General features: G+C 36.1%; 1 protein-coding gene and 1 long non-coding RNA gene across 3 annotated transcripts; one reads left to right on the plus strand and one right to left on the minus strand.

Moving 5' to 3' along the window:
- Window positions 1-2367: 2367 nt before the first annotated feature.
- On the plus strand, window positions 2368-10133 carry LOC121755289 (MACPF domain-containing protein At4g24290-like). Its single transcript, XM_042150589.1, has 8 exons — window positions 2368-2471; window positions 2567-3304; window positions 4160-4398; window positions 5114-5315; window positions 6440-6514; window positions 6614-6800; window positions 7483-7649; window positions 9020-10133. Exons 2-8 carry the CDS (start codon window positions 3053-3055, stop codon window positions 9701-9703), a joined length of 1806 nt encoding a protein of 601 aa, XP_042006523.1. The 5' UTR covers window positions 2368-2471; window positions 2567-3052; the 3' UTR covers window positions 9704-10133.
- Window positions 10104-12361, minus strand: LOC121755360. 2 transcript variants are annotated; one of them, XR_006040693.1, is made up of 5 exons: window positions 12236-12336; window positions 11848-11925; window positions 10950-11763; window positions 10397-10682; window positions 10104-10316 (listed from the first exon to the last, which is right to left on the minus strand). It is a non-coding gene; the product is annotated as an uncharacterized LOC121755360 (long non-coding RNA). The 2 variants fall into 2 exon arrangements; XR_006040694.1 differs by having other exon boundaries at window positions 10397-11763; window positions 12236-12361.
- Between the last annotated feature and the right edge of the window lie 1851 nt (window positions 12362-14212).

Below are 14212 nucleotides of genomic sequence, written 5' to 3' on the forward strand. Positions count from 1 at the left end.
CGCCCGAAGCTCCGCTTTGGTAGTTCGCCGCTTCGGCCGAGTAGATGCCGCAAAATTTTTTGACCTGTACGTCGACTCGGCCAAAGTGAGCACGGAGCATTGTATATTTGCGCTTCCGGGCCCCTTTCGGCTTAGCCTGGTGGTAGACATCACGGACCTTTTCCCAGAAGCACTTGGCGGCTTGTTGGTTCCCGACGATGGGTGTACACCGCCTTAGTTTCTTCGTTGTTGTACGGATGCCGGCCCAGATCCTCCAGTTCCTCCTCCTCCTCCTCGGGTGCCTCAGACGCAGCCCTAGAGCTTCCACCGCCTCGGCTTCCTCCCTGGGTGGGTTCAACGGGGATATCCTCCCGAATCTGGGACAAACCCTGAGAAAGCCGCGAGCCGGGTGGTCGAGCGTAGGCATCCACATCGAAAGTGGGTGGTTGGTACCCACCCGACGTCGCCGACCCCTAGGTGCCCTGCGTCGACGACCCGGAACCACCAAGTGTGTTGTACATGGTCTCCCAATCGCCGAACGCGTTGAGATCCCACCCACCGGAGCCGCCACCGCCGTAATTCCCGTCGCCGGACATTTTGTGAAGGAGATTGAAATAGAAAATTGGAGAGGAATTGATGTTGATTTAGGAAGAGTAGATGTGTAGTTGTATGTGAAATGTAATAAATTAGGTGTATTTATAGAATAAGAAAATAAAAATAAAAATAAAAAAATTTAAAAAAAGTTTAAAAAACGGTAATATTACCGTTAATTTTTTTTAAAAAAATCATTTTTTTAAAAAAAAAAATTAATTATTGCGTCATCTGCTGACGTGTCCCACTCGGGGGCCAGCTAGTGGGAAGCACGCACGAAGCGGGGAGCGCCACGTCGCCCCAGCGCGTGGCGGCACAAGCCGTGCCGCGTTACGTGCCGTCGGCACCCGGCACGGAATGGGAGCGGAATGGTGCGCCGCAACGCGTTCCGCGGCGAAACCGTTCCGGCGGAACGGCACGCGGAACGCCGGCGGCACGCGTTGCGGGTGCTCTTAGGCAATATTCATATCCAAAGCTAGGATGATAGGAACAATGCTTGTATTTTCATTATTGTTTAAATGTAGAGTATTTACTTTTGCTTCGCATGAGTTTCAACTTTCAACTCAATTATCTTTGAAAAAATATTAAACTTTTTTGTAAGAATTAGATAATCGTTACCTTCTTGTTGTTCGACACTGGTAACAACTAGTCAACTTGTACATTTGATCTTGTATTATTGCAAGATAGTTGTAATATGATGGACATTTATTTAAACTCGAGTGATCATTTAAAAATCAAATTATGAGTCCTAAACTTATACACCAATATTATATACTCATATTTATTTATTTTATAATATACTTTGCCTCATTTTACTGTGTGAGTATTCAATTTCATTTCTAACTTTTATAAAAAATCATTTTAAAGTTAATTGCTTTATTCAAAAATTTAAATTCCCAAGCTGATTATTCTAAAGTTTTATCGAAATATACTCCATTAAGATCAACTAACATAAATATCACATCATTCTGTGGCAACAAACAATATATTTAATACTTATTTAAAGTCCACAACAAATTTTATATATATAAATATTTCTTCATGCATTTTCATTTTTGTCAATATAAAATATACGTATATCTAAAGTGATAGCAATTTTTATATCTAAAGTGATAGTTATTTGTACTTATTTCGGTACGTTTCTTAACATTGTCGTGAGTCATGTATTATATACACAAATGCTTAAGTGGTAGTCTTCTTCATTATGAACACATCACCGTTTGGTCCGATATGAAGCCGTCATATCGGAATGTGATCAATTACTTCTACTACATAGGCTTGGTGGGTAGTTGCTTGAGTTCGTTGTTCGAACAATATGTTAGCACATATTCTAGCTCGTAACTCCTTTATGTTTCCTCCTTTTTATGTTTTGATCTTTATTTTGGATTATATCGTTAAATACTTTCATTGTTTTCTCAAATTTTTTTTTTCTGTTATGAAAACATTCAGTTAAAATTGATCCAGACCAAATATATGAAATTTTTCAAAATTTGAATTTGAGACGAACCAAAATTTAAACGCAAACTTGAATTTCGATTTAGTTTGAATTGGGTAATAAAATACTTGATCACCCCTAATTCAATGGGCTCAAAACTTTTTGAGTCACATTTAAAAAAACAATGTTGGATGTAAAAATTAAATTGATCCTAAACAGTTTAACCACTGTACTCATTTTGAAGCATTTTAAATTTATAAATGAAACAATATCTACATAATTTCATTCCAATACAGTTCAAAATTTAAATATGCATAACTCAATTAGTGCTAATAATAAAGCATAATGTAATTATGTCCAACCCAAATACGGATAATCGTACACATGTATTATGTTGAAGAAGCTCCCGTCTTCCTCTAGATCTGAGCTTCAGTCTAACCTCACTGCGAAAATCTAGGGTTTCAAGGTTTGCTTACCGAGGAACTCAAGCTAGCTAGGTTTTGAATCGCCAATTTTGTAGCTCGCAGTGTTGATTTTCTTTTCCTTTTTTTTGAAAAAAAGGTATGCTGTGCCGAATCCCCTACGTTGTTCCAGTGGAATAGCTAAATTTCTTTTTGACTCTGATTTTCGCTGTCCTAGATCTGGATGCTCGAAAACTGTTGAGCAATAATCACAGAGCTTGTGAAATAATATCTTGTTATGGAAATCGTGCTCAAATAAGAAACAAAATATATTTAGATATGTATGTATGTGTCACTGCGTAGTCAAACTTCGTTGGGAGTTTCGAGCTGAATCGTGCGTGGTTGAGAAATTCCAGGTTGATACTGGAAGGTTTGGTCATGGGAGTTTGGAGCTTAACTTGGGAGGTTACAATTCGTTCTTTGCTTTCAGTTGATCCAAGAAATTAGTATATAACCCCTGCAAGTTTTTGAGAAGCTGTAGTTGCGATTCGGATTTGTTTAATTACTTGCTTAATTTTGACTGTGAAACGGATCAAGTTAAGTAGAGGTATGTGGGTTTTGAGATAAGAAAGCGAGTGTGTGAAAGATGGCGCTTAAGCTTCCTGCTGTAGAAGCAGCTAAGGTGGCTATTCAGTCGATTGGTCGTGGATATGATATTTCCTTGGATCTTAGACTAAAGTATTGTAAGGGAGATTCACATATGATGGAGATTAATGAGGATCAGTGTCGGGAGATTATTCTTCCAGGTGGAACCTCAGTTGCTGGTGTTTCAAAATCAATCAAATGCGATAAAGGAGAGCGGACACGATTTCGTTCTGATGTTCTGACTTTCCAGCAGGTTGCTTACATTATTATTTTTTTGTTTGTTCAGTATATATAAATTTGTGTTATAGATGCACTGAATTGATTTGACCCTTTCTATAGAGAATTTTGTGATTTGAGCTCTGAAATGTCAGTTATTTGGCTGTTGAAGACGTGCGAATGTGTGATACACTTATCTAGCTTTGAGTCATATCATCCATTGTGTGGTTCTTTGCTAACACTTAAGTCATGAAGTTCACTGTTCAGCTTATACTGTATCTAGGGTTGGGAAAAAATACTGAAATACCGGCCTTATCGTACCGAAAAAATATCGAATATACTGAACTTTTGGTATACCGTGATTTTCGGTACGGTATAATACCTTACCGAAATCTTTCGGTAAGGTAACGGCATGAATTTTCATATACCGCGGTATACCGCTTCATACCGAAGTTCGGTATGTACCGTAAAATATAAATTTAATAGTATAAAATATATTTTATATATTTTTAAAATTATAAAATTTATTGTGAAATATAAATATAATTATGAATAAAATATATGTAATATATACATTTTTTAAAATAAAATATAAATAATATTCTAAAAACTCAAATTATCTATTTTCATTGATGTTGAAAGTAAGGTATACTGTAAAAGTACGGTATACCGAACTTTGGTACGGTATACCAAAAATGAGGTACCACATCGGTATGGAAATTGGTCATACCGAAAATTTTGGTAAGGTAAAGATATGATTTGTTCGTATACCGAATTTACGGTGAAGTATACGGTATGGTGGTTTCGGTAAGGTATACCGTACCTACCCACCCCTAACTGTATTTATGTTCGAGTGTATCAAAAAATAACCCATACCTTCACATTCCCCCAGATGTCAGAGCAATTAAATCAAGAGCTGTCATTGACGGGAAAAATTCCTTCAGGGCTCTTCAATGCAATGTTTGAGTTTTCTGGTTGTTGGCAGAAAGACGCAGCATACACCAAAACTCTTGCTTTTGATGGTATGTTTATAACACTGTATACGGTTGCACTAGAAAAGTCTCAGATGGTGCTCAAGGATCATGTGAAGAGAGAAGTTCCATCATCATGGGAGCCTGCAGCGTTGGCAAGGTATGCCTTGGGGTTACCTTCTTTAAAAGACTTTAGTAAACTATACATTCTATTGCTTGAATCTCTCCTGACCTATCTGTGTCTAGGATGCTTGCATGCCTACGCCTGTTTTTTTTTTTCTAATGTCTAAATGCTTAAGAAGTCTCTAGTAAATTCATTATTATCCTTTTATCCACAATATATAACGTCTACTTAAAGGAGGGGTAGTGGTTGGAGTCAACAACAATACAAACCCATTTAAATCATAACAAAATCACGCAAGAGATTTTCCATGAAGATTTAAGACATGAATACTGAGTTCCTGACATGTGGCGAAGTCCTACTTTCTGGTTTTATTTTCTACTTTTGCTAGGATAACACGAACTGAACACCCGGCCATTCATCTGACAATTTTGAGCATGCATCTTATCTCCTTTATAGTTATGGATTTGTTCCTTCGTCTAGTAATTTGCAGGGTACTTAAAGTACACCCAAACTCTCAAGCAAATAGAGAGTGACTATTAGTTATAGGTCAGTACTTGATTTTACTCATTTGCCAGCTCATTAGTTCTGCTTTAACAAGGTAGTAGTTCTAGCAGGTGTTGTTCAGCTATAGTAAGATTAAGTAGTCATTTCTGAGATACCAAATACTAATAACATTTACGTTACCTGTTCATTTTTTAGTGTTGCAGTTATTTGTAAATGATACTACTGTTGCTGAACTCCCTTTTGCTAGGTTTATTAGCAAGTTTGGGACTCACATCATTGTGGGTGTAAAGATGGGCGGGAAGGATGTAATTTACATGAAACAGCAGCATTCCTCATCACTTCAACCTGCTGATGTGCAGAAGAGATTGAAGGTGATGGCAGATAAGAGGTTCTTAGATGCAAATGGACAAAATGAACTGGGTTCCGAGCAAGTATACCAGTCTGAGAAGGTTTGAACCAGTTTAGTTTTTCACTTATAATCTACGAAAATATCCAATTCTAAACTAACCGTGTAGTGAAAAAACAACCTTAATATCAAATTGCATACTCGGCACTACTTTCAAACTTCACAACTTTAACTCCACTTATTTTTTGCTTTTTTTTTAAAAATTTTTGGTGCAAATTAAGCATGGTCATTTTTTGATGATCATCTGATGTGCCCAACATTTTTATTTTCTGTTCATATACATACCTTGGAATACATGTCCGCATGAAAAGAGGTTGGCCACGTCAAATCTGACCACCAGAAAAGCATGCTTAAACTAAACCAAAATTGAAAGTGGTGTTATATTTGTGAAAGTTTTCACATTGAATTTGCATTTGGTGTGAAATTTTGGTGCAATAACTTAAACCTTACATATATTTATGTGATTCATATTGGGTACATTTCAGCTGACACTGATGAAATGCTATGAGGATTAAGAAATAAATTAATTTAAGTACAGTTCCTGAATTGATGTTTCTTGGCTAAATTAGTTTTCATCTGAAGGAGTATATAGGAAGCTTGATGCTTATTACCTTTCTAATTTACGCGGCAATATCATAGAGTGAACATCACTGCAATAGTTCTTCGTTACTGTCTATCAAGCAGCATCAATTGTAACCGGTCTATCTCTATGGCATCCATCCTTGTGAATGTGCTGGTCCTTCCCTTAATAGGTTATTAGGTTTATGTTGACCTCTAAATAGTGTCTTTGGTTATTCAATATAATCGGTGTCTTAAGCATTCAGATTATGTATCCGGGTATCCCTACCTTTTCAGTGCATGTACTCTTGCATAGTTCCATTGATTGAAGTTTCTTATTTCCTTTTTCTCTCTTAAAGATTGTAATATGAATTCTTATCATTAAATTGTCACACCCAGTTGGTTTGGTTTTATTTATTTTCCTTCATGGCACTGTTTCTGATGGATGGTTTATATTACCCATACCAAGAAAAGTCATTGGATCGCTTTGACTCTTGTTGCTTAGGTGATAGATAATTTCTCCATTATTGTCTAGTTTCGTTGATTGATCCATACTCTTTGTTTACTCGTATGTTTTTTTGTTTTATATATTATTTTTTTCTCCTTCAGTTTGAAACCAAGGAGACACGGACACGGCTCAGGTTTGCAGATACTGGCGCATCAAGTTCGTATGCATATAAAGATGTACACTTTTAATCTTTCATGCCGCAACCTCTAGTTTTTTGCTTTACTTTTAGTCTGTACAGAAATATATTTTTTACTTTACATTTTGCTGAATGATAGGATATTGTTAGCATGTGCAAAAGGAGAGGTGGAAGTGATAGCACAAATTTGAACCATCAGGAGTGGCTGCAAACAGTTTTAAAGGAGCCTGATGTTATTTCTATGTCCTTTATCCCAATAACATCCCTACTAAATGGTGTTTCAGGAAGTGGCTATTTGAGTCATGCAATTAATCTTTATTTGCGTTGTGAGTGATCTATTATGCTTTTATTTTTTTTAAAATTTCAATTATAGTTACTCTAAGAGGAAATAAAGTCTCCTTGGAATGTTTCTCTGTTTCTTTTTGTGGGGCATGGGGGCAGCATGATAAGCATATAGTTAGGGAACCCTTACTTAACCCAAAACCATGGTCAAAGGTAAAGGATTGACTCCCCCACTCATATGCTATTCCACACTTTCATGTGGAATCAATGTGGGATTTGTATCCCTCTTTCAAAGCGGATGTCCACGGATGGCACACACTGGGTGGCAAACCCAAAGCCACTGGCCCACAATCCATTTGGTACCCCTTGGTCCCACATTTTCAGTAGCACCCCTTGGTAGCCCCTTTATGTAGGCCGTCCGTATCCACATTCACGCACCAATTGGTAAGCATATAAGTTAGGGAGCTCTCACTTAACCCAAAACTATGGTCAAAGATAAATGGCTGATTCCCACTTGTATGCTATTCCACACCTCCATGTGGAATCGATGTGTGATTCGTATCAAAACATCATATCACAGCATCATGTATTAGGACTCTCACTATGAAAAACTTCTGGCAACCTGACATGTTTTAGTGCATCTTCATGTGTGGCAGTATAGCTCGTCTGAAGCATTTTTCATCATCTTCTTCTTCATTTTTAAGAACAAACTTTTTGTGTATGCAGATAAGCCACCAATAGAAGAACTCCATCAGTTTCTAGAGTTCCAGCTTCCTAGGCAATGGGCACCTGTATTCAGTGATCTTCCTCTTGGTCCTCAGCGAAGACAGCAAAACACAACCTCCCTGCAGTCTAGTCTTATGGGCCCGAAACTTTTTATAAATGCCACAGCGGTAAAGCTTCTTTTTCCTAATTATTTCTGCCTCTAGTTCAGTGAGACTTTGAGTTTGTGCCACTGGTAGCCTATCTATATTATGCAGTGTAAATTGCATTTAATGGGAAAGATATTCAGTTAAAGGTCAGAAGTTACGATCCTCTCATCACAAAACTGTTGATTCTCACCTGCAGTGGTAATTAGAACATGAATTAAGCAAAGTGTTGTGATATGGAGTGAAAGGCGGAAGTAAAACAAGAACTGGGATTCAATAAATATAAAAGAAGAACAATCCTCCAAAGAGGCCAAGATAATCCTCCGAAGAGGCCTACGGTTGATACCGTCCTAATGCACTTTATTTTCCGGGATATCTAGCTCTTCTAAAGAGGAGCTATTTATAAGGATCAACCTATAGATAAACAAAGAAACAAATCCTCAACATTTAAAGTAACCTTTCAACAATCTCCACAATAATGAAAATAATCTCAAGAGATAATGAAGATTATTAGCTTGATCTCTATCAATTGTAATCTTCAACAATCTCCATAATAATGAAAATAATCTCAAGAGATAATGGAGATCATTAGCTTGATCTCTATCATGTTGCTGGCCAAGTTGGACATTTAATAGTTCCTTGGTGTGGTTGGACTCGTCTTTATACACCTACAGAACTAGTTTTCCTTTGCCCTCACTATCTATTACTTCTATTAAGCGTCGCTATGCAGTCACTTCTCTTACAGATTTTAGATTTGCAATTTCATTCTATGGTAAGTAAGATATTAAAAAATATACAGACATATCTTTCGCCTGTATTTATTAATGTTTGGTTCAGGAGGGGGGGGGGGGTGAAAATTTAGATACCGTAGGGTTTTTTGACATGTTGCTGATCTATCACGATTGAGAATTTAGTACTCAAATTGTTGGTTTAATTACATGTTGATGGAATGAAATTATTATACTTGCTATAGGAAACAGAATTAGTTGTTTTATGATTTTAGTATTCTTTTTCCTTGATTTTTACGACATAGCTTTTTTTCCATATGCATATGTGAGATTTATTCCAGAACATAATCCGGTAAGTTTATCCTGCATGTGGTGTATGTATGAGTTCATTTACTTAGCACTAGTTGACTTCTTTCCCTCTTCCGAATGTTGGTTATTTACATTTCCTAGTGAACTGGGAATGATTTCCTATTACTTTTTCCTTGCAAGTTGCAACTGAAAATATAATGTGATGAAATACTTAGGGACCCTATTAAGGATTGGGTCAAGTAGTATGTTCAGCATGCTTAATGGTTACCGACTGTCTTCTTCTGCCCAAAAATGATTTTCCTTATGTGCTCCCCTGTAATTTAACAACTGCTATTTCCATCTTAACTATTATTTCAGGTTGATGTGGGTAAACGACCTGTAACTGGTCTGAGATTGTATCTTGAAGGTAAAAGAAGCAACCGCTTGGCTATTCACTTGCAACACCTCTCCTCTCTTCCAAATATATTCCAACTTGAGGATGACCCAAGTGGCAATTTTCGCCAGGAATCATATGATCGGAGATATTACGAGAAAGTACAATGGAAAAACTTTTCCCATGTATGTACGGCTCCTGTTGAAACTGAAGATGAACTTTCCATAGTCACTGGAGCACAATTGCAGGTTGGGAATTATGGATTTAAGAAGGTTCTTTTCCTCTGTTTACGTTTCTCGACTGTTAAAGGAGCTGTTTCAGTCAAGTATCCAGAATGGGATGGATCCCCTGGGTTGACACGTAAATCTGGACTTATTTCAACTCTAATTAGTCATCACTTCACAGCAGTCCAGAAACCACCTCCCCAGCCGGCTGATGTGAATATTAATTCTGCTGTGTACCCCGGGGGCCCTCCTGTTCCCACCCAAACTCCCAAACTCTTGAAGTTTGTTGATACGACAGAGATGACAAGAGGGCCACAGGAACCGCCTGGCTATTGGGTTGTTTCAGGAGCAAGACTTGTAATTGAAAAGGGGAAGATCTCACTTAGGGTCAAGTATTCGTTACTTACTGCCATTCAACCTGACGATGATGATGAACTGGAATAAGATTTGTATAATAACTTAGAAGTCGACCAATGACATTGAAATGGACGGTTGTTATATCAGAGCGGCTGTATCCACATCGAGACCTCACAGATGACGAGCCACAAAGTTCCGTAGAGTAGAAGATTTGAAGCTGGGGGAAGCGCATCCATTTTGAACTTGAGATGTTACTTGTCCCTGTCTTCGTAATCCTTGTATCAATATGGTTGTTTTATGTAGATTCCAAAATCAGGCTATCTACATAAACATTGTGGGAATGGTTCCCTAGTCGAGTAGGAAAGTATGCTGCAAGAGTATAAAGTAAATTTATGTGTTGGCAGCTCGCATTTTTTTGATACTACTTATGTAAGATGGTTTGTTTGTATAAGTTTGTTGCATACAATTAGAAGTTGCTGAATTTGTGTGGTGCAATCAAAATTTGTAAGCCATTAAATCAAGTGGTGTGTACAAAAGATGCCAAACTGAAGTAAGCTTTATTGGTTGGTTGGATGAGAGAGAGAGTGGGAGAGCCAAATCACTCTCCTTCCCTTGGCAGAGGAGCAGGTTGAGCAATAAAGCTAGGATACTGCTGTCCTGGCATCACCACTGAGAAATCTGATGCATATGATGTCTGTACCTGACATCCACATGCAAGAATTACAATCTCGCTCTCAGTTGTTGACTATGAAGAAGAAGAAGAAGAAGAATGGTGCTTACTGGGTGATGAGGGGGCTCAAGCTTGTGCATTTGTGTTGATTCCGTCTGCGTAGAAGAGTCTTGCTGGGAAGACGGTCTGAATAGATGCTCGAAAATAGCCATAATGAGAAACATCGAAATCAAGATGGCCGTTGCCACGAACCCGAAAGAAATGGCATTCATGGATGATCCCAAGCTTTTCCATGGAATTCCTTGTCAAGAGACTCACTACTACTGTACACATTGTTCCATGGCATTTGCTTTGCTCTTCCACTGTTCAACTCGTTCATACCCTTCCTTTCCTCTTCTGTTAATAAACAATGAAATACATGTTTCTTTTACCCATTAAAAGCAGCAGAAATGGCCATCATACTATATATACATCAACATCAAACTGAAATTTATGCATAAATCTGAAACCACTAATATGCACTTCTCTTTTTTTGCTACTATGAATTATATGAAAACCCAAGTCTGGAATGAAAAATGACTTCTTCAAGATTGTGCAGCTGTGTCTAGTTAATTGCATACACAAACTAAAATAGTTAGTTTATTTTATAAGTAATGTACATACCTGAGGAAGAAGATAACCAGAGATAAAGAGGGAGATTGAATGAAGCAGAAGCTTCACATTATTTCTGATTTCTATGTTGAAGAGAAAAAATAGATAAAGACAAGTAAAGCTTCTTTTGTCCCCAAATTTCTTCTAAAATCAGATTCTTCTAAAATCAGATTCTTTTGTCCCCAAATTTCTTCTAAAAAAGCTGAGCAGCATAACTAAAAATCAAACGTGAACATATAAACATTAAAAAAGGCGTGTCATGAAAGTTCAACAGAAGGCACAAGGACCATAAAGAAAACTTTATAAACAAATGTATGATAATTGATAAGAAAAGACAATGCATGGAAAATGCATATAGGTATGAAACAAAATGGACAGAACCAAATTACACGACAGATGTAAAAATAACTAGGAAAGACCACAAGAAGGCCAGTACGATAAAATAATAGATGAAGTATGTGCAGTCCAAACCAAGAAAACAAAGTACTTAATAAATATCGATGTCCCTGTCAATCGATTCTGCAAACAGACATATTAATTAGCATGCATGCATAATCATATTCATGTTCGCCTAATCATTCTCGAATGTAATGTTCTAGCAGAGGGCTTTTAGGACAGACTGAGATCATTACAATGCCAAAGAGATTTTTCTTACATTCAGCACGGGCATGGAAAAATAGCTATAACAACTAAAAGCACTGACCAAAGATAGCATCCTCACATATCCAACTTACATATTCAAAATCAGGAGAAGTAATACATGGAAAAAAAAAGTTAGGGGCCTACCTTTGCCCGATTTACTTATGATGGAAGCCGCTAGTACAACCTGCACCGTATAGATAAACGTCAGGAACACAAATAAAGCAGATCAAAAGGAGACTCAAACAGAAAAATGTCATAGAAAACTCACCATCTTGTTTTCTCAATTTCACCACCGGACACTAATCAATATAAACGTGAAACAACAAGAGAAAAGCCCCAACAACACCTACAAAATCACAATTGAGCCTTCAAATTCGCAGAAGTACCAAAATCAAGTGGATTTCAGGGAAAAATTGATAAATACACACAGCACGCTAGCTACACAATCACAGGATCTAGAAGAAGATCCAGATCCGACGCGATGCAACTATCTATGTTTCAAATTCGTAGAACGTACGGATACGTGAAAGTTCAGATTTATAGAAAAAATGGTGCGCAGATACCGCGGGATTAGAGTGCAGCGAAAAGGAAACAGAAATCGGAGCAAGTTTCGAGCGGATCAACCGAGAAAAACTCCAGATCAAAAGTTACGTTACCTGAAAATTCACAAGATCCAGATCAAGCGAGTACACTGCAGAGTGCGATGCATGAATGAATTAATCGCGAAGCGAGGGGTATATGTATATCTGGTTAGTTTGGCTTGGACTACTCACCATTTGAAAAATTAGTCTTTTGCAAATCGCACCCTTAGAATTAGATTTAAATTGTCATAATAATCATTAAATTTTAAAAAAATAATCACTAAATTAGATTTAAATTGTCATACTAATAATCACTAAATTATACCATGACTTTTACACCTTTTACAATTGTTCAATCATGAAAAATTTCGTGTGTTATTTGTCTGGATTTATTTATGAAAACATACATGTGAGAAAATTAAAGTCATATGTCAAACGACGTTGTTTCAGTAGCTAATGTTTTGTCCATATAGTACTTTATGTATGTTATATCATAGTAAATAATTTCCCTTACATATGAAATTATGTGATAACTGAAAAATTACCAAAATTATAATATAATCGATTATTTTGACAAATTACGGGATTGACGAAAAATTGACCAACATTGGTAGTCTTTCCTTCAATTTGCACAATTAAAAAAATTAAAAATAACCGGCTAAAAATATCAATGTGAAACCGAGAAAAAAATAAATGGGACATTAAATTATAGACATACCGAAATAATATACTATTATTTCGTGAACGAGAAAATATATCGTGTAGACATGCATTGGATAACAAAATAAAATGTTTTAAATATATTTTCAAAAATTCAGAAATTCTTCTTCACGCTTTTTAAAAAAGATTGTGTTAGAGTTTTGATGCAATTGTAATATTGTATTCATTTTATTAAAATAAACCATATTTAATACTCTCTTTATTCCATATTCAATGTTTTAAATTTTTATTTTAGAACTTCTCTTATATTTTATTTCACTTTTACTATTTATTATAGATGAACCTTAAATTATGTGCTCTCATTTCACTTATTTTGAATATATAAAAGCACGATCCAAAGTATACTAATTTTTTCTACTCACTTTTCTTTATATTTTTTAAAATCATTGACGTATGGATGAGCAAAATAAGCGAATATTCGATCTGAACCAAATCAGAACTTAGTATTTGGTTTGGTTTTTTGGGTTCGGCCAAGTCCGGTTTAAACTTTTGGCAAATGTCGATTTTCGGTTTAGTTTGGATCGATTAAAATAACAAAAAAAACTGAATTTCTTTTTAATACTATTATACTTATAACATTATATCCAATTTACAAACTGAATACTTTAAGCAAGCTTCATCTGGAAGAACAGTATTTTTTAATTGATTTTATAAAAGTTAAAACAAAGTAAATATTATAGAATTAGAGGAGAAAAAACTAATTAGATGGATAAAATAAGGTAAAAAGAAAAATTCTAGAGATTTGATCTTACTAACTTTAATTTATTGACATATGCTCAAATTAGAGCTAAGTTATTGATAACATAACTTAAAAAAGACAGATATATGCTCGAATTAGAGCATAGATGAGTCTCGGGTCTCTCGGCATTGCCTCAGCAAACCGTTGGGCGTCATGTTGCTCAACCGCTTGACAGCTCAATGTCGGTCAGTTCCCACACGGTTCTTTATGCATTACTTCTTATTTTTAAAGTCTATTTGTTACCAAAACTCAATAAACACACAAAACAATTAAAAATAAATAATGTGTAATAATATACCATAATAGAACAAAACTGGTCAACTGTAATAAGCTCTAAAAGCATGTAAGTTCTGTGTTTACCAATCTATAGTTTTTTTTATTATTCTCAAATGTTTTATGTTACCCGGAAAAATGATCGAATACAAAAATTGATCTCAATACAAAATCCAGACCAAATCCTAACCATGAGATTTGATAATCTAATGGTTAACAATTATATGAAAATACGGAGGGTCGTTATTAAGAAGTTTTAGGTCATATTATAAATTTCAGGTTTGATGTCATGTTAAGATCATTTTAGACCATCCTTACTA

Source organism: Salvia splendens, chromosome 11 (genome assembly GCF_004379255.2).
Source record: "Salvia splendens isolate huo1 chromosome 11, SspV2, whole genome shotgun sequence".
Classification (NCBI taxonomy): Eukaryota; Viridiplantae; Streptophyta; class Magnoliopsida; order Lamiales; family Lamiaceae; genus Salvia; species Salvia splendens.